Source organism: Scheffersomyces xylosifermentans (genome assembly GCF_036884685.1).
Source record: "Scheffersomyces xylosifermentans strain CBS 12540 chromosome Unknown RJT20scaffold_2, whole genome shotgun sequence".
NCBI lineage: Eukaryota > Fungi > Ascomycota > Pichiomycetes > Serinales > Debaryomycetaceae > Scheffersomyces > Scheffersomyces xylosifermentans.
In genome coordinates this window covers 2,551,340-2,569,223 of record NW_027042940.1, presented here as the reverse complement: position 1 = coordinate 2,569,223, position 17,884 = coordinate 2,551,340, and the positions used below count along the sequence as shown (strand labels likewise).

Below are 17,884 nucleotides of genomic sequence, written 5' to 3'. Positions count from 1 at the left end.
TAATAAGGTATGTGTCTTTATATGTGAAAAGTCGCAATTCCCTAAGTTTGGAATTCTTTAGGTGTAATCATGTTAACATTATAAGGATTACATTGTAGTATATACTATAATTGGGGTAACTTTCGCTGCTTTGTAGTCTACAATGTAGTTCCTACTGCTAATACATATATATACCCTACGAGATCAAAAATTCCTCTTTTGCTCTTCGTGCTGCGTTCATTACTATTACGAGTGGTCTATTTACATGGCTATTTGGTGTATGCCCTACTCAAGCGAGTACTTGCTGATGAACCATTGCAAGGCAGGCAATTCTATGTAGATACGGTTTGCCTTTAAGAGGTCTCTGACTTCTACGGCTTCTTTAATCAAAACACTGGCCTTCTTTCCGATGAACTCTGTCGAGTTTATCAAATTATCTCTTTGGGCGTCTGTGATGAATAATAAGTTCAATTTCTGTAAGTTGTGAGCTTTAACAAATTGTTTAGTGGCCTCTTCGTAACCATATTTGAAGTCCACTTGGGTGGTATCGAATTCATTGCTAGTGTTGTCTCCACCAATGACAAACAACCTACCGCTTTTGTACTGTTCGGAGAATGCTGTTTGGAATGCTTTGCTATAGATCTTACTTGGTAATCCGGTGGACCAATCGTGTGGAGCCTTAATACCATGAGCTTTAATGGCGTTGTCTCTAGTTGGAGAGTTGGCATCACCAACTCTAGCTTTACCGGAACCCTTCTGAGGTCTCAATTTCTTGTTAGAATACAATTTGTCTCCCTTTGTAGGTACATAACCAGATCCGACTCTGGCCTTGTCTGCCTCGTATACTACAGCACTCCATAAGAAGTCTCTTCTGTTTGGAGCGTTAAGGAAAGATGCTGGCAATGGGACGAATGTGTGTGGCTCCAATGATGGGAAGCTACGCAACGATGCTAATGTGTATTTTGGAGGTTGGCCTATGTGGAATGCTCCCGTGCTTGTGGATGCCTCAGTGGCTAATCTACGGATCGATTGTTTGAACATTCTAGACTGTATTGATGTGAATAGTTGTGGAAGTGCAATGAAAAGTCGAGATGTTATCCAATTTTTTTAAAATTTTTCTTTCTATATCTCAATGTATGACTAGCACCAACTCTTTGAACCTACAAAACCCACGACTTTCTGCTTCCGATCAACCTTAGAAGCTCTTTCAACAGTAACATTCTCTTAGTTTAACAATGACGATTGGATGTTTTAATTTTTTTTCAGTTTTGGCGATATTGGTATGTACACTACCGCCATAACGTATGGGTGCAAATTTATTAAATGTGTGGTGGAGTTGGAGGAATGTAGATATGATTATGGTGGAAGATGTCAACAGAGGTGTCAATTAAGTCATCTGATTGCATAGCGTTTACCTTTTACTATCTATAAATTGGAAAGCTACAGGATGTGATCTATAATAAAAAGAAATTCAAGAATAGATGAGCCTGTTACCTGGTTCGAGTATTTATAATGCTAGTAGTAAGTTATATAGTTATATATACAGCTGTGTACTGAAACTAAAGTCTATTTGGTAAGTTCCTTTTTAACGTCAATAGAATTGAGGTCATGCTGTGGTGTTTGATGTTGTGAAAGGTCATCTTCTTCATCTTCACTTTCTATTAAGAATGCGTCCGCACTAGCACTGGCGTTATCATCCTCAAAATGAGATGTATTAGTATGCTCAGTAACACCCTCTCCTAATTCTATATCCTCCTGGTAACTATCAGGTGCTGGGGCGTAAGTCCCACGGCTATCGCCTCCCTTAAGCTTGCCTAATGTTTTTGAGAGAAAGCTTTGGTTTTGGTTTTGAGCTTCCTCATCGTCTTCTTGGAATCTTCTCAACTGGTCGGCCCATTGGACATTCTTTTTTCTTCCTGTCGAAGGACCAGTCTTGATGATAGAAGATGGTCCGGACTTGTATGACATATAGAGAATGTATATTCCCCAAATCAATACTACGATAACGAGCAATTGTATGATTCTCGTAATTCTGTTTACTGTGGTTGACTTTTCATATTCTTCAGGGAATGCAGATTCGCTACCGGATGGTACGCTGGTGGACTCCAGGGTACTGGAGGCTACCTCTGTGCTGGTTGCAGTAGCTTTGGCCTTTGCAGCTTCCGCTTCCGCTTCTTGCTTTGCCTTTTCCTTTTCTTCCTCTTCCTGCTTAGCCTTTGCGATCTTTTCGTCCTCTTCTATTTTGGCACGTCTAACGCCTAATGGATAGGTCACGATCGCTTTCTTTTTTTCGTCACCTTGAGTCTCAATCTCCTTAGAGTCAAAGTTGCCAGTAATAATATCAATTAAGGCTCTGGAAATTTCTGGCTTGTCATACGGCACCATGTGCGAAGCATCAAAAACATTGACGAATGTTAAGTTTCTTTCTGACTTGATATATCCAGCTACGTCGTCATTGTAGATCCAGTCTGCAAGAACGCCTTCAGAGAAACCAACCTGTCCACCCCATTCCAATTTCTTAATAAAGCCCTCAGTACCAATGTAATTACAGATAATATCCAAGTTACCATTAAATAATACAATAGGCATTTCTTGAAGAAGTCCAGGTAGTAAATGCACGGATGGGACCGAATTAGTTGCTTGAAGCGAGGATCCCACATTTCGAGAGCATTCTTCCCATCTCTGATTATGTTGAATGTTCAAGTTACTGACAACAGCGTCCTCTTCTAAGAATGGACCCACGTATTTCAATTCAAATGGCCAGTTCATTCCACACGATGGGTATGTGTCTTTTTTGGTATAATCGTACATATTATAGCACATGTTATTATCATCTTTAGTAGCTGTCAACATCTTGGTAAGAACTCTTTCACAGGTTCCCGAAGAAACTTCAAAATCATGCACTTTTCCATCAAAATGAGAGTCTATACGGCTTACGACCTTTTGGCATTCTTCGTGCTGGTGCAAGATATCACCCCAAGCAGGGTTTTTGGTATCAATGATACCTGCTTGTACGGCGTAAGGAAAGTACGACAAACTTTGCTCATTTGGAGATATCCACCCATTTCCGATCAAAAGACCCTTAAGCTTATATTCACGTTGGCCCTCTGTCAAGTTTCTGTTTCTTCTGACAATTCCGTCTGCAATATATGGGATATATTGGCCAGCGTAACTTTCTCCAGCAAAGTAAATGTCGTTATCTAAGTCTTCAGGAAAGATTTCGTAGTACTTCTCAAGAAAAACCATGAAATCACGAGTAACTTGGTCAAGTTCTGTGTCGAAAGCAGTAGCATAACTAAAACCGGTTCCACCAGGCTGATCTACAAAGATCATATCTGCTGCTTTATGCCATGAGCCATTATTATAGAGGACTTTTTCATCAGGCCCCACACGGAAAGGACCAGCTTCCAAGAGAGCTCCGTCCATAGAAGAGCAACCAGGACCGCCATTAAGCCAGAAAATGGTTCTTTTCTTGTTTTCTGGAAGTGGATGGCTGTCCTTATAAGACCAGAAGAAGTAGTTAGTGTTATTCTCTGGGTAAAGTTCCAACTGGCCAGCGAACATCAACGGGATTTCATCTTGGGGGATGTTATCGTACAACCCGGGGAGGTTGGTTACCAAATACTTCTTCTGGGGGTCCGAAGGGTCTTTTGGCTGAAGTGCTTGTGTGAACACAGCCTCCGCTACAAGAAGCCATAAGACGTACAAGAAGTGCATGGCTGAGGGTATATGTAATGAGCGGGCAAAAGATTGGCCAACGACTGGATGAGGGAGATAGCAGGGGTGTTCCGGACTGGATTATTGGGGTTTGGGACAAGAAAGCTGGAGTGTTGGTGAAAGCTGAGAGTTGTCTGGTTCTGACGATGTGATCACTAATTTTATTTACTAGCCACTGGTGTTTAGTTTGATCGCAGCGAGCGCCGAGCTTTGGTAGGGAGAGAAATGGGGTAATTGAGCACTGCAAAGGTGTAGAAGGGAACAAACGCGGGCAGAAATAGCGAGAAGTGCAGGGAAAGATAGCGAGGCAGAGAACACCAGAAATGCGAAAATAGAGGGAATTCAAAGGCACGCGGTGGGTGGAAATTGGGAAAGAGGGCGAGACGGAGCTTGTGAGGAGGAGAGAGGAAAAGAAATGGAGACGATAGAAACGCCAAAATACAAAAGACTGAACAGGATTCAGAGAGAGGGGATGGCCGTTGGGGGAGGAGGCATATACGGGACAAGAATAAGAAGGCTAATCTACACGTTGTGGATAAAATTGGCATGAAATATGGCTATGGTGGATAAGGTGAAAAAGGTGAATATGATGAATTGGCATATGTCAATGTCAAAAATGAGGTTCCTGGAATGGTTGGGGACACTAAAAAAAAATTCAAAAAATAGGCACAGTTTTTTTATTACCTAGAGCAATTATAACCCAGTGGCCCCGTTATCTCGGAGTATATTTCATTAAGAAACAACAAAACATGAATATAACATAGAAAAGGGATAGCTGTGGCAATTTCACCCCAGCCAATGTATTAATAGAAGCTTGTGGCTATGTCCCCAAGGGACCCTACATACTCAATGCACCTACATTAACTCTAATTTCCTGGCCCGCACTATTAATACGTAAACTACAATGTAAGACTACACAATACAGTACAATAACAATAAAATGCACGCTATCTTACGATAATAATGCCAACTCAGACTTATGACTTACAATACAATGTGATATCCCCACATCCTCATGTAAAAGTAAATACCATACATTGTTCTAGTTCGGCCCTAGCTTTCATCTTCCGCTCTCACCGATTTCATATCTTCTATCCTTCTTCCTATACCACCCACCGCTATCTCCATCCCGATCTGAAACTCACTAATTTAACTATCTTTACTAGAGCTACTACTGTACGAAGTGCCGGGTCGCGCTAAGCAATCTCGGTTATTATTCTCCGCTTGCACATATCATATTACATTTTCATCAGTTATGCCCGAGAAACCCGAAGTATCCACGTGAACTGATTCTGTCAAGGTAAATGTTCTGCAAATGGTATACAGTGAAGTTCTAATCCTGCAGAAGAGCCTCATGGATTAGTGGTTTCCAGTGCAGGATATACGGTCCTGTACATCGCAGCTGTATGTTATGGCAGCAAAGTCCGATAAGGCAATTGGCAACGATAAGAGCTGCAAAAACAGAAAAGAGCCACCATAGCCAAATTGGACTAATTGTAGAGTAGCCACTAGCAATGATACTTGAAAGAGTATGTATTATTAACAAGATATGTTGGACCGGTATTTTTATATGGTATTTTTATTTTTTTTGGTTAGAATTTGTGACAATATCGCAGCCGATCTACGATGCCAACACTCGAAATCTCTTCAAAAGATATAATAACTATTTAAAAAAAAGGCTCGAAAGCGAATAAATGAGAGGTGTAAAGTACCCAATGGCACAAGGGAAACAAATAAGAACGGCAATTATAATTTAGAAAACAAGCTAGGCATACTGGCGACGCCGATGAGATGTATAATTGTACGTCGCGTCTATCTAACAACACAACACCGCATCTATTGACTCAATGGCTCAATGTTCCAGATGTCCTCGGCATACTCATCAATACATCTGTCACTACTGAAGAATCCCATGTTGGCAACACTCAAGACGGACTTCTTGACCCACTTGTGCAAGTGGTCGGTGTCGTTGGCATCACCACCATGGTGGCCGAAGACCTTCTCCAACTTGGTGTGTGCTTGCAAGAACAAGTCAAAATCGTCACTGACTAAGTAGTAGTCGCCATGGTATCTGATACCATCGATCAAGGCTCTGTACTCATCAGGGTTACCAAAGATACCAGATTCAATGGCAGAGAATACCTTGGCCAAAGTTTCAGAGATATGGACACCCTCAAAGATATGCTTGTGTCTCAACTCTTCAACAGACTCAGCCAAGTTACCGAATAAGAAAATGTTCTCTTCACCGATTTCACGAGTAATCTCAACATTGGCACCATCTACAGTACCAATAATCAAACCACCGTTCAAGGCGAACTTCATGTTAGAAGTACCTGAAGCCTCGGTACCAGCGGTGGAAATGTGGTTAGACAAGTCGGAACCTGGAGTGATAATTTCAGCTTTAGAAACATTGTAATCTGGCACGAAAACAACCTTCAACAAGTTACCAATTTCTGGATCGTTGTTGACAACGTCTCCGACCTTGTTGATCAAGTGAATAATAGTCTTGGCCATGTAGTAACCTGGAGCAGCCTTACCACCGAAGATAGAAGCCTTAGAAATGTAGTGCTTCAACTTAATTTCCTCAACAGAGACACCTTGGCTTAACAATTCCTTGATTCTTAAGTAACGGTAGATAACGGCAAAAATGTTCAATTGCTGTCTCTTGTACTCGTGGATTCTCTTGACTTGAACATCAAACAAGACGGTTGGGTCAACTTCGATATTGGTTGTCTCCTTGATCAAATTAGCTAATTTGACCTTGTTGTCAAACTTGATGCTATCCCATCTCTTCAAGAACTCATCGTCGTTGACGAATTGTTCAAGCTTCTTCAATGAACCTAGGTTGGTGAGGTACTCGTAATTAGGATCGTTCAATTTTTCGGCAATCAAAGCAGCAAGCTTAGGGTTAGCTTGTCTCAACCAACGTCTTGGAGTGATACCATTAGTAACGTTTGTGAACTTGTCTTTTCCGAAAACCTTAACAAAGTCCTTGAAAATGGTGGTCTTAATCAACTCAGAGTGCAATTCGGCAACACCATTGACCTTGTGAGAACCGACAATAGCCAAAGAAGCCATTCTGACGGACTTAGGGTGGTTTTCTTCAATGACTGAGACTCTTCCAAGAAGATCGCGGTCACCTGGGAACTTCTTCTCGACGTCAGACAAGAAGTTGAAGTTGATGTCATAAATGATTTCCAAGTGACGAGGAAGTAATCTTCCGAGCAAGTCAACTGGCCATTTCTCAAGAGCTTCACTCATGACAGTATGGTTGGTGTAAGCAAAAACCTTGGTAACAATTTCCCAGGCCTTATCCCATTCTAAGCCTTCCAAATCGACAAAGATTCTTTGCAACTCAACAATGGCTAAAGTTGGGTGAGTGTCGTTCAATTGAATGGCGATTTGGTCAGCGAACTTGTTCCAGTTGTTCTTGTGGTTCTTCTTGAATCTACGAACAATGTCATGCAACGAAGCGGAGACCCAGAAGTATTGTTGCTTCAAACGCAATTCCTTACCGCTCTCGAAGTTGTCGTTGGGGTAAAGAACGGAGGTGATGGACTCAGCTCTTTGTTGAGCAGCGACGGATTGCTGGTAGTCACCGGCATTGAACTTAGTGAAGTCGAACTCGTTGGTTGGCTTGGCGTTCCACAATCTCAAGTTGTTGGTATTGTCAGTGTTGAAACCTGGAATTGGGAAATCAGCAGCCACAGCGAGGACTCTTTCACCACCGGCCCAGATCTTCTTGGCCTTTCCGGTGTTAGGGTCATGGTCTTCGTAGACGTAACCGTAGAAGTCAACTGGGATCTGAATCTCATTTCTCATGATTTCCCATGGGTTAGAGTACTTAAGCCAGTAGTCTGGAGTCTCAATTTGGTAACCGTCAACGATCTTTTGCTTGAAAATACCGTATTGGTAGTTAAGACCGTAACCCCAACCGGAGTAGTTCTTGGAAGAAAGGGAGTCGACAAAACAAGCAGCCAAACGACCCAAACCACCATTACCCAAAGCAGCATCTGGTTCTTGTTCCAAGACATCCTCAAGGTTGAATCCGAGCTCGGTCAACGACAGCTTGGTGTTGTCTCTGCTGTTCAAGTTGATCAAGGCGTTGTCCATGGCTCTACCCATCAAAAACTCCAAGGAGAGATAGTAAACTCTCTTACCGTCCTGGATGGTTTGCTTTTGTTGGGTGTTGGCCCAGTCAATCAAAAGCGCATCACGGATGGTGTTGGAAGTGGCCTGGTATGCAGCAAGGTTGTCACAGTTGTACATGTTTCTGGCCAAGGTGGTTTCCACGTGTCTGACGAAGGACTCTTCGAAGGCATCCTTGGAGGTCAAAACTCCTTGGTTGGTTTGGGTAGTACCCTTATTGGAGTCAAGTACCTTCAATTGAGAGTACTTGTACCAGATGTGTTTGGCTGACTCAGGGATAGAGGCATCGAGTGCGATAATTTGGTTAGGGGTGAAACCGGTGTTGGTTCTCTTCAATTTTGGCTGGGGCAATTCCAGCGGAGTCAAGTAGTCACCCATGGCTGGTACGAGGTCAATTGGTTTGTTTTACTGGGAATTGACGTTCAACTTACTATAACAAGTCTACTGGAGAGAGAAAGGAGAAAGTGGTACCAAGGAACGAAATTCTCCGCTCCGAGCTTAAATAGCGATACTGCGAAAAATAGGGAGAGCGCGTGGTGGCGGCAGGTAGAGATGCTAGCGAGGCACGGGAATGCGAAGAAGGTGTAAGGGCGACGGGGAGAGAGAATGAGAGGAAGAGGGGAGTATGGAAGAGGTGTGCAGGTTTGGGCAGAGGTGGTGGTGGTAGAGGTTGTGGAGGCAGAGGTTATGGTAGAAGTGACGAGAGGAGGTGGACGACGGAGGTGGTTCATTGCTAGTGGTGGTGTAAATGGTGGCATGGGTCCCGTTCTCCAGAGCGAGAGATAATGAAGACAAAAAAGGAATGGGGTTATGCAGGGTGGGACAGGATAGAGATGCAGATGGAGTGGTTGCCTGGGTTAACTGGTCGAGTGTGCAGACGGCGGAGGGTGGAAATTCGAAAATGGGGATGGAAAAGTGCAGCAGAGATGAGAATACCATTCTGGGTAGTGGTGTGGTGTACAGTGGCAGTGGGTTGGAAGTTCTGGGATTTTTTGGGCTGTTGAGTAAAATAGGGAGAGAATTGAGTAATATGGCTCCCGAGAGAACCCCAAAATGATGGTAGATCTCTTTCGAGGTTTTTTACTTCGACTTACGGTAGACCACAGAATGTACAAGATAGGGCGGATATGACGGCAAGCGCAAGCTATGTATCCTGGGTTTGGAGTCATGAGACGTCAACTATCATCCCACCGGTTCCTAATTGCCATGAGCTGTGGTATTTCAACATGGTTGCTTCCATTCCATGTCTTATTTCCACCATTGACACCTTCCACAGCTACGATAATCCCGTCCACATCCGGAATACTGCTAGCGTAGGGCCAGCAGTGGTGATGCGATATTAATATGCCGATCGCAGGAATATTTTCTCGTCCATCGCTCTCAATTGTGACAAATTGTTGCCAAGGGGGCTGCAGAGGGGCAATGGGCCATCGAACTGGGCCAATGAATGAGATGTGGTGGTGTTCGCTGGGTCTAGGGTTATCTTAGGGAACCACTGGAATATTTTTGGATTCCATGCATTCTTGTTGCTTACGATGCTCTGGCTTTTAGCTTTTTGGGAGCCATCGATTCCCAATTAGGAACTGTCGCAGTGCTGCCGATTGGTCGAAAAATACATGGAACCTGACAAACGAGCCTCACATCAGGCAATCGTAAATGGGCTGGAGATATAATTTAGTGAGCGAGTGAATTAGTAGAGCGAGACAAACACTCGTGGAGTGGATTGTGGTCTAATGGTTAAACTACAAGATTACAAGAGAATTTTTCGATGCGCTTTCATTGTTTGCATGAAATTGTGTCATTTTGAAACTTGGAAAATCGATGTTGATCAAGTCTGCGGTCAAATGGTGGCGGCGATCTTTTCAATGTGTAAGCCATCAGAGATATTGATTGTTATCTTATTTTTTGGCAGGAACAAATTCTAATTTAATTATCTAAATTAGTTTATTACCTTATTACTCTTGTTCCCACTGTAATTACGATTGCTAAGTACAGGAATGCCTGCAACTGGGCACAATCAAGAATTACATTTCCGTCTAGAAACCAAGTCAAGAATGTGGATTTCCCAGGCTACGCGGCTGTGGTTGATGACTGGCCAATAGATGCAATGAGAAGTGTATTCCACAGGGAGTTGGTGTTGTAATTGAACTCTTGTCTCTATGTCAAGTGAAATCGCTATTAGTTATAAGATCACGTGATCTTACTCTTACTAGATCATTCTATCCACATAGACAACCCAAGGACAATCAAGAAGATTAATGGTATTGGCAATGGACTAGAGATAAACGTTAGGCTTTATATACTACAATTTAGCTGCAATTTTCCAGTTAGCAGAAATAGTATATGGCTAAATCGTTGACAAATTGAAACCTCGACTAGCTACATCACTCCTTCATACAGGATGATACATAATTTGCTTATGCTGTGACATGGTTGCAACCGTTGAAAGATTAAGCTTTCAAGATTATCAAGCAATCTATGCTTGGTATAGTTGAGTGTTATTAAAAATGTTATTTAAGAATCAAATATATATTAAAGATATAAAGTGTGTGTGAAATTTACTAAAAGTTACTTTTAAATGGGTATTCGAATGGTTGCAAAATGCAATTTCTAAAGATGTCATACTTAATAAATTGGGCCACCACCTAAGATTGTATGTCTTTGAGTGGTTAAGGTAGTCGGATCGTACAATGTAAAAACTGGCTCACCTAAGGATGTCAAGAATGATACTGACTGTTCTGAACTGCTTTGAGGTACAACAGGCTCGTCTGTGTTTCCGATAGGAGTTAGGCATGTGGTTGTTCCCTGTACTAAAGAGGTGGATGGTGGTACTAAGTTCTCCGAGGAGGAACCAATTGGGCAATTGTCTCTATCAGATACCTCATCATTTATGTAACTAGTACAACATTGGTCTGAAGGATAAAACTTACTGCACCAATCTTTACCTCCATCATATTTAAAACCAGAATTGTACTCTACACATCTGAAGCCTTTCCCAATCCAGTAATTGTAGGTGTCCAGATGATATCTTTGATTTTCCTGACATGAACCAACAAGGAAGATTTTGTCTGAAGCCCTTGTAGAGTTTGTATTTTCCAATTGGTATGCAACTGTAAACTGGTACAAGAATTGGCAGAGTAATCCTTTGGAAAAGCTGAACTTGAACTCTGTTCCGAAGTTGGGTTGTGCTGAAACCAAAGTAGGATTATACTGCGTCAAGACTTCTTTCAGAGAGGCATTTAGCAACCTGAAGCTATTGAAACTGTTTGGATTTTTGAAGTACAAGTCAACAGTATAATTTTCATTGGGAGCTCCCTCATCATTAGCAACATACATGTTGAAGTCAATAGGAAAATTCGTTGTACTATTTGTGGATTGAATGATGGAAGAATACTTGTCACAGACGTAGTTACCACTAAAACTTAAATCTGCGGGCGCCTTCATACTGAATTCTCCAAGCCCATTGCTAGCCTTGTTAACGGGTTCGATGTTACTGACGAAAGCATTTACGACTGGAAGAACTAGGAGGGCAGCTAGGGGAGCGGTAGAAATCATTATGAACTGGATGCTGAATTATGAATCGAAGTTGCTTTAAGCTGAGTGGAACCTCTATATTTATAGACCCTTAATATGTAAGGCATCTAGTCTTCGCCTCAAGTTGGTTGCCAGCAAAGAATGAGAATGCTATTAAGGCATATGTTTTTGTCAGCCTCCGAAATTGCCTACAAAGGACATACATTGAGAAGTATTGCTTGTTCAAGTAGGTATTAGCTTTAGACAATGCTCCTAATTTATGCCCTTGCAGAATTAATAGGTGATATTTGGCGTTTTTCTAGTAATAGATCTTCATTTTCATACAAACAAGTTTCTAAACTTGGGAACAATAAACCACATTCCAGTAGGTTTTGGTCTCTTGTTCAACTTTGACTTTTGTTGAAATAAACCATCCAATGAAGCGTGTTCTCGATTATTCGCGAACTCAAGGGGCTATACATTGTCATAGCCGATGCGGCCAGGGCTTGATATACTCATTCTCACAAAACAATATACTTCCCCGGAAACAAAGTTTGTCCCGTTCCTATGAATTACAAAAGGATTAATACTACAAACGAAAACGTAAACAAATAAATATACCAACACGAAGAGCAATCACATACATAAAAAACTCGATTATTAGCTCGAGGCCCATCTTCAATCAGTGACGTAACATTCACAAAAGAAGCGACAATGAGGTCATACTACAGTATCTACTCCCATTGCAACCATTATAGTAAAATATTCTCGGTACCTGAATGGTACATGCAGTCCATTAACCGAGACCAGTTAGAAGATGCAAACTGGTTAGAAGAGGAACCATAATTTGATGAATTGGGTAGTCTTGGAGATAGTCTTAGACTATCAATAGAATGAAATACGGATATGTCCGTGCGTATGATAACTCCTCTATTAATTCTTTTAGTTTTGTGAAAAGTAGTAACAACCCAAACCTTGTGTTGACTGGCGGTGGTAATGACTATGAGATAAAGCTCTTTCGGTTAGAGTCTCCGAAAGAAGATCAGACAGAAGTCTGCAAAGATGGACCGATGCGGGTGTTCCCGAAGATCCATAGCAATTCAATCAATGCTCTAGATTGTGCACAGGCAGGTTATGTCTTTGTTTCATCCTCAAATGACCAGATAGTAGTGGTTGATATGGTGACTCAGAAAAAGCTCTACAGTGTATCGAATCTTCCAATGAAGAAAGCACAAGATGATGATGAGCTGCTATCATTGACTCAGTCCTCGCATGCAAGGGACGAAGTGCTAGATTGTAAGTTTCTTACGGATGATTTAGTTGCATCTTGTGGCGTGAACCACCATTTGAATATGTTCGATTTAAGACAGAGTCGAAAGGCCCCAGTCTTCTCTGTTAACATGGGTGATGACAACTTGAATTCACTTGGTTTCAATACAGTATCTGATGGACAAGACTACACGATAACACAGGTATCTGTGGGAAGCTCCAATGGCAATTTGTATAGCATTGACATACGAAAACAGCAATTGATAACAGATCCGTTTGAGGACTTCGGCAGCATAGTGGATGTCTACAGAGAAGGTAGCAATCGGAGTGTGCTTACGTTCGACAACGGCGAAGTAGTACTATTCAACATCGAGAACAGTACTACTGAATCACACTTTAACATCGGCAAGAAGTTAAACTACAAGATGAACGCCGAAATTATAAAAAGTTATGTTCTTCGTGGTACAGATGAGGGAACCGTTGAACTAAACAGGTTAAATGGTGATGTTTTTGAAAAGATGGAAATCTTCTCACAGTTAGCACCCACCGACAGCGCGGGGCGAATACTAAACATAGTACGATACCAAGACGAATTAAACAGAGTAGTGTCCACGAGTGGGAACGGAATCATCCATATTTGGGACGATATTCCCATATAAATAGATATAGACCATTGTATTATATATTGCTAAAGAGCTCCAATAACTTCTTTCACAGGAAATGTGAACTAATTGGATGATTAAAGGGTCAATTTATTGTAATAAAGCACATCATTTTGATAATGAATTTCTAGATAGGAGTAAACCACCCTGGGCCGTACTACCTTACAACTAGCTTCTAACTACCACCATTCATACACCATAACTACTTTCCAACTACATAACAACACCATACTACACCTACACCATATCTACACCATACACCATAACGACACCATATACCATAACTACACCATTCATACACAATACACTTTGCACCCATGTCTCCACAGTAATCTCACCGACTGCACACAAAACACCACTCACTCTCCAGCGAAAAAAATCGGAATCTTCGAGACACGGAACTTTGGAAGAGATCGAATAAGTGTATTGTTTGTAGTTAATAGGTAATATAATTGAATTGTCATATTTATGATAAAGTAATTAGGTATAGATTTTTGGTGTGATCTTGAATATCGAAACGAAACTCCCATTATCTTTTGATTCCCAAAAATAGCTGAGTCTTGATAAGTACCAAACTAAGTTGGATACTCTGAATCAAAGCTAGTGTGTTGGATCCATTGATTTTCGATATTGCAATTCTGTGGCATTTAAGACATCGGAAGAAACCTGAAAATCGTAAATAAGTCATGTCCAGCGAGACGGAAACCGATCTCCAAGTGAAGCCAGAAGACACGGCGCCAATCGATGAAATCATAGAAGATAAATACGCGCCAAAGTCAATAGTTCTTGCTAAAGTTAAGGGCTACCCAGCATGGCCTGCTATGGTTCTTGATGAATCCCTTTTACCAGAGCATATTTTAAACAAAAAACCAAAGTCAACTAAACCAAAGTCTGGGGGATCATCAAGCTCGCCTAAGAAGAAAAAGAAACCAGCAGCACCAGCCCGTACTGTACCAGTTCGATTCTTCAGTGATGATACTTACATTTGGATAAACACACTTGATTTGAAGGTTTTGGACAAAGCGGGAATTGAAAGTTACTTTAAATCTAGTGGCGATAAGAGAAGAAAGGATAACCTTCTAGAGAATGCGTATAACTTGGCCAACGATCCTCCAGACATGGATTTATTCGTTTTGTACGGTTCGCGTGCTTCTCCACCTACACCAATACCAGAACCAGAACCAATAGAGGAAGAAGTCGAAGATGAAGAGGACGAAGAAGAAGAAGAAGAAGAAGAAGAAGAAGAAGAAGAAGAAGAAGAAGAAGAAGAAGAAGAAGATTCGGAGCCTCCAGCCAAAAAGGCAAAGAAGGCTACAAAGACAAAAACTCCCACCAAAAAAGCAATTGCAAAGAAATCGACAAGCAAGAAGAAATCAGCTCCAGTTAAAAAGGCAGCTCCTGTAAAAAAAGCCCCAGTTAAAAAGGCAGCTCCCCCAAAGAAGCCAGAACCTAAACCTAAAAAGTTGACTAAAGCCGAGGAGAAGAAATTAGAAGAAGCAAAAAAGAAGGAAGCAGAACGGAAGTTGCTAGCTGAGTACGATTCTGATTGGGGCTTGGATGACTTAAATGCATATGATGACGAGACAGGAAATTACATATTTGATACAGAGAAAGAGCAAAAGAAGGTATTCCAAAAGGAAATCCCTGCCTCATCCCAAATACAGACCAACCTAATTAGAGCTCAAGTCAAGTTCGATAAGATAAGTGAGACCTTAATAGATTTGCTACTTGCAGATGAGATCGAGGAACGTCAGATATTACAAGTTTTGGATGAATTAGATAAATTGTTCAAGCAGTCATTGCCGCGAACTATAATATTGAAGAGCAAACTCTTAAGAGTTCTTATTCTTACTGTGAGGAAGCCAATTGAGAAATTTGCCTACGAGGACATCAAGGATAAGATTTCAGCAATTCTTCACAATTTCTTAGACATCGAGGTGACAATGAATAATTTGGAGGATCTCACCAAGCTCGAAAGCGAAACTACAAGTACTATTGCTAGCAAACAAGCATCTGTAGAGCCCTCAGGTTCTGCCAAGAAAGAGATAACAGCTTCTACCAACGGAAGTGCCTAAGTTATTACTATGTATAATAGAAAAGTTCGAGGAATTCTCTTGATAGAAAGAATTCAGAAAAATGCAAGAAATATTTAGATTCATCGTTTAAAAATATTATAAAAATGATGTAGTGTGACAATATGTCACTATGGATTGGGATTCTCAGACTATTTCAGGTAGATTGACGGCTATGCTATTAAAGCTGATTCCGAATACAAAATACTACTTAATGTAATATCTTCTCAGCCTTCTCCAGACTTTCTTCCACCCCATCATCGCAAATCTTCCTTTACTTATAACTAATCTACATCACTCGTACATGCAAGCAAGTTTCCTATCTGGTCATTGGACCATTCCATACGAGACTATCCGCCGTACATTTCCATTTTCATCGCTATTCTTGTTCTACACCCCTTTTCCCTAATGCTCACCATATTACGACGTCGTACCTTGCTACATCTTCCAGCTGTACAACCCAAAATCGAGACCCTGGTCCCAATGCAGACGGTTCCAACTGAGCCTACCAACGTACGTCTCCCGACCCTGTGATTACATCATCATCATTTTCTTCGTTTAAGCACCATTCATGCACTGTTCTACGACACGAAACACTATATCTCAGCTCACCAAACTGCTTCCAACGCCGTGCCCATAGTTCCTTGACACCTGACCGGTCATTGTCTTTCTGAAAACTTCCCGTTCTCGTCGTTCTTATCCAGTGGTTTCTGGGGAATGTCCAAGAAGCTGCAAAATATTTTTTCTTGGTCGCGCGTAACTTCCAGTCCCCCACAGTGTAACTTTCAGTACAGACCTTCCTCATTTAACAAAGATCACCAAATTTGGGAGACGCTACCCGCATTAGTAATATTTACTTGCTTAATTAAGGAAAACCACCTGAAAAAAGTAAAAACGGACGAATTCAAAAAAACAACAACCAAAAAAAAAAAGCACTATTCCCTTTTTGTTCTTTGTCTTGATAAGGTGTATACACGATTGGATTGAAGCCTATTTAGGAGTACGTATGATGAATGATGGATGATGAAGCATGGTACTACGGATGGATTGATTGATTGATTGAGGGCAGAAGCGTCGTCCAGCGGTTGTTGACGGTGGCGTTGTTGCCGACTAGGGGTTGTAAACAGAAAAAGACCCCTATGGAACGGACCCAAATTGGAAGGAGCGTATTTTTCAAGACAACCAGTCGCCAGGAAACATGTCAAAATGACAGTTACCGCTAACTGGGTTCGAGGTGTAGTTCACACCGTCGTAGTCACTGCTCACTATTAATCAGAGGGGTGATCGTCGGGAAAAGACCGAGCCGAAACGGGGCTAATGAGAGAAACACCAATCTATCAACAAATGGTGAGAATTTGGTAAACAATACCACCAATGCTTTTAATAACGCTTTCTACGACGAGTTTACGGGTCAGAACATAGAGGGAAAGTAACTACTGTTTACTTCTGTCATTCCATAAACGTGGTACTGCTGTAGGAGTTAAGGTCATATTGTTTTTAGGACCCTTACTAACCAAATATCTAGAATGTCTGAAGTTACTGAAGCCAAATTAGAAAACGCAGACCAACAGTTTGACGGACCAAACGGTGGTTCTGTCAACAAGTCTGTTGCAGACGTCGCTGGTGCCGACGATGACGACGATGACGAAGCCGGTGGTGGAGGTAAGACTCAAAAGGAAAGAAGAAAGATCGAAATCAAGTTCATTCAGGACAAATCCAGACGTCACATCACCTTCTCCAAGAGAAAGGCAGGTATCATGAAGAAGGCTTACGAGTTGTCTGTTTTGACTGGTACCCAAGTCTTGTTGTTGGTTGTCTCTGAGACTGGTTTAGTGTATACTTTCACTACTCCAAAGTTGCAGCCATTAGTTACCAAGTCTGAGGGTAAGAACTTGATTCAAGCCTGCTTGAACGCTCCAGAAGAGGGTTTAGGTGACGATCAAGGTGATCAATCCGACGGAAACTCCCAAGAGTCTCCAGACCAAAGCCCAGCTCCCCCACAACAGGTTCAACAGCACCACCAAGTGCAACAACACCAAGCCGTTGCTGCTCAGCAACAAGCCCAGCAACACCAACAACAACAACCACAACAACACTTGCCACCAGGACAGATACCTCATGGAATCCCATACCCAACTGCTGGTCACCCACAACAGCCGGGTATCCCAATTCCACCAAACGCTTATGGAGACAACTCCCAAGTATATCAACAATATTTCTCTAATATGCAAAACAGTAACATTCCGAACCAACAACAATACCAATGATTATTTATTAGAAGAAGAAAATCTCCAAAAAAAAACAGTGTACATTATTTCTGTCTGTGTCGTTTGAAGCTACTGTTGGAATTGAGTGTGAGTAGTGTGTTTTATCATTTAGTTTTTTATGTGTGTATGTATACGTATATGTTTAGTTCTTCTGATTTATTTTAAGATGTGATTAAGTTTAAGAGAAACGAGTAGTAATGTAGTAAAAGCCAATTCCATTTTGGGCCCTGGTTACTTAAGTAGGGATAAATTTATG

The 17,884-nt window shown here is 41.5% G+C and overlaps 7 protein-coding genes across 7 annotated transcripts; 3 read left to right on the top strand and 4 right to left on the bottom strand. All coding sequences in view use genetic code 12, as the record gives it.

Moving 5' to 3' along the window:
* Positions 1 to 159: 159 nt before the first annotated feature.
* YML6 (mitochondrial 54S ribosomal protein uL4m) lies at positions 160 to 1,199 on the bottom strand. The gene has a single exon (XM_064916757.1). The coding sequence runs from the start codon at positions 1,018 to 1,020 to the stop codon at positions 265 to 267; it is 756 nt and encodes a 251-aa protein (XP_064776483.1). The 5' UTR covers positions 1,021 to 1,199; the 3' UTR covers positions 160 to 264.
* An 83-nt stretch (positions 1,200 to 1,282) lies between these two features.
* Positions 1,283 to 3,787, bottom strand: RJT20DRAFT_31517 (serine-type carboxypeptidase). Its single transcript, XM_064919675.1, has one exon. The coding sequence runs from the start codon at positions 3,694 to 3,696 to the stop codon at positions 1,546 to 1,548; it is 2,151 nt and encodes a 716-aa protein (XP_064776482.1). The 5' UTR covers positions 3,697 to 3,787; the 3' UTR covers positions 1,283 to 1,545.
* A 1,427-nt stretch (positions 3,788 to 5,214) lies between these two features.
* GPH1 (glycogen phosphorylase) lies at positions 5,215 to 8,312 on the bottom strand. Its single transcript, XM_064919678.1, has one exon. It carries the CDS (start codon positions 8,221 to 8,223, stop codon positions 5,533 to 5,535), a length of 2,691 nt encoding a protein of 896 aa, XP_064776481.1. The 5' UTR covers positions 8,224 to 8,312; the 3' UTR covers positions 5,215 to 5,532.
* Positions 8,313 to 10,470: 2,158 nt separating this feature from the next.
* On the bottom strand, positions 10,471 to 11,400 carry RJT20DRAFT_133850 (uncharacterized protein; the record flags this gene model as incomplete). The annotated part of the gene is made up of 1 exon (XM_064918254.1): positions 10,471 to 11,400. One exon carries the CDS (start codon positions 11,398 to 11,400, stop codon positions 10,471 to 10,473), a length of 930 nt encoding a protein of 309 aa, XP_064776480.1.
* A 425-nt stretch (positions 11,401 to 11,825) lies between these two features.
* On the top strand, positions 11,826 to 13,630 carry RJT20DRAFT_31510 (uncharacterized protein). Its single transcript, XM_064919674.1, has one exon. The coding sequence runs from the start codon at positions 12,252 to 12,254 to the stop codon at positions 13,284 to 13,286; it is 1,035 nt and encodes a 344-aa protein (XP_064776479.1). The 5' UTR covers positions 11,826 to 12,251; the 3' UTR covers positions 13,287 to 13,630.
* Positions 13,631 to 15,615, top strand: RJT20DRAFT_31509 (uncharacterized protein). Its single transcript, XM_064919673.1, has one exon. The coding sequence runs from the start codon at positions 13,976 to 13,978 to the stop codon at positions 15,362 to 15,364; it is 1,389 nt and encodes a 462-aa protein (XP_064776478.1). The 5' UTR covers positions 13,631 to 13,975; the 3' UTR covers positions 15,365 to 15,615.
* Positions 15,616 to 16,887: 1,272 nt separating this feature from the next.
* Positions 16,888 to 17,628, top strand: MCM1 (transcription factor; the record flags this gene model as incomplete). Its single annotated transcript, XM_064921417.1, has 1 exon — positions 16,888 to 17,628. The coding sequence occupies one exon, from the start codon at positions 16,888 to 16,890 to the stop codon at positions 17,626 to 17,628; it is 741 nt and encodes a 246-aa protein (XP_064776477.1).
* Positions 17,629 to 17,884: the final 256 nt, after the last annotated feature.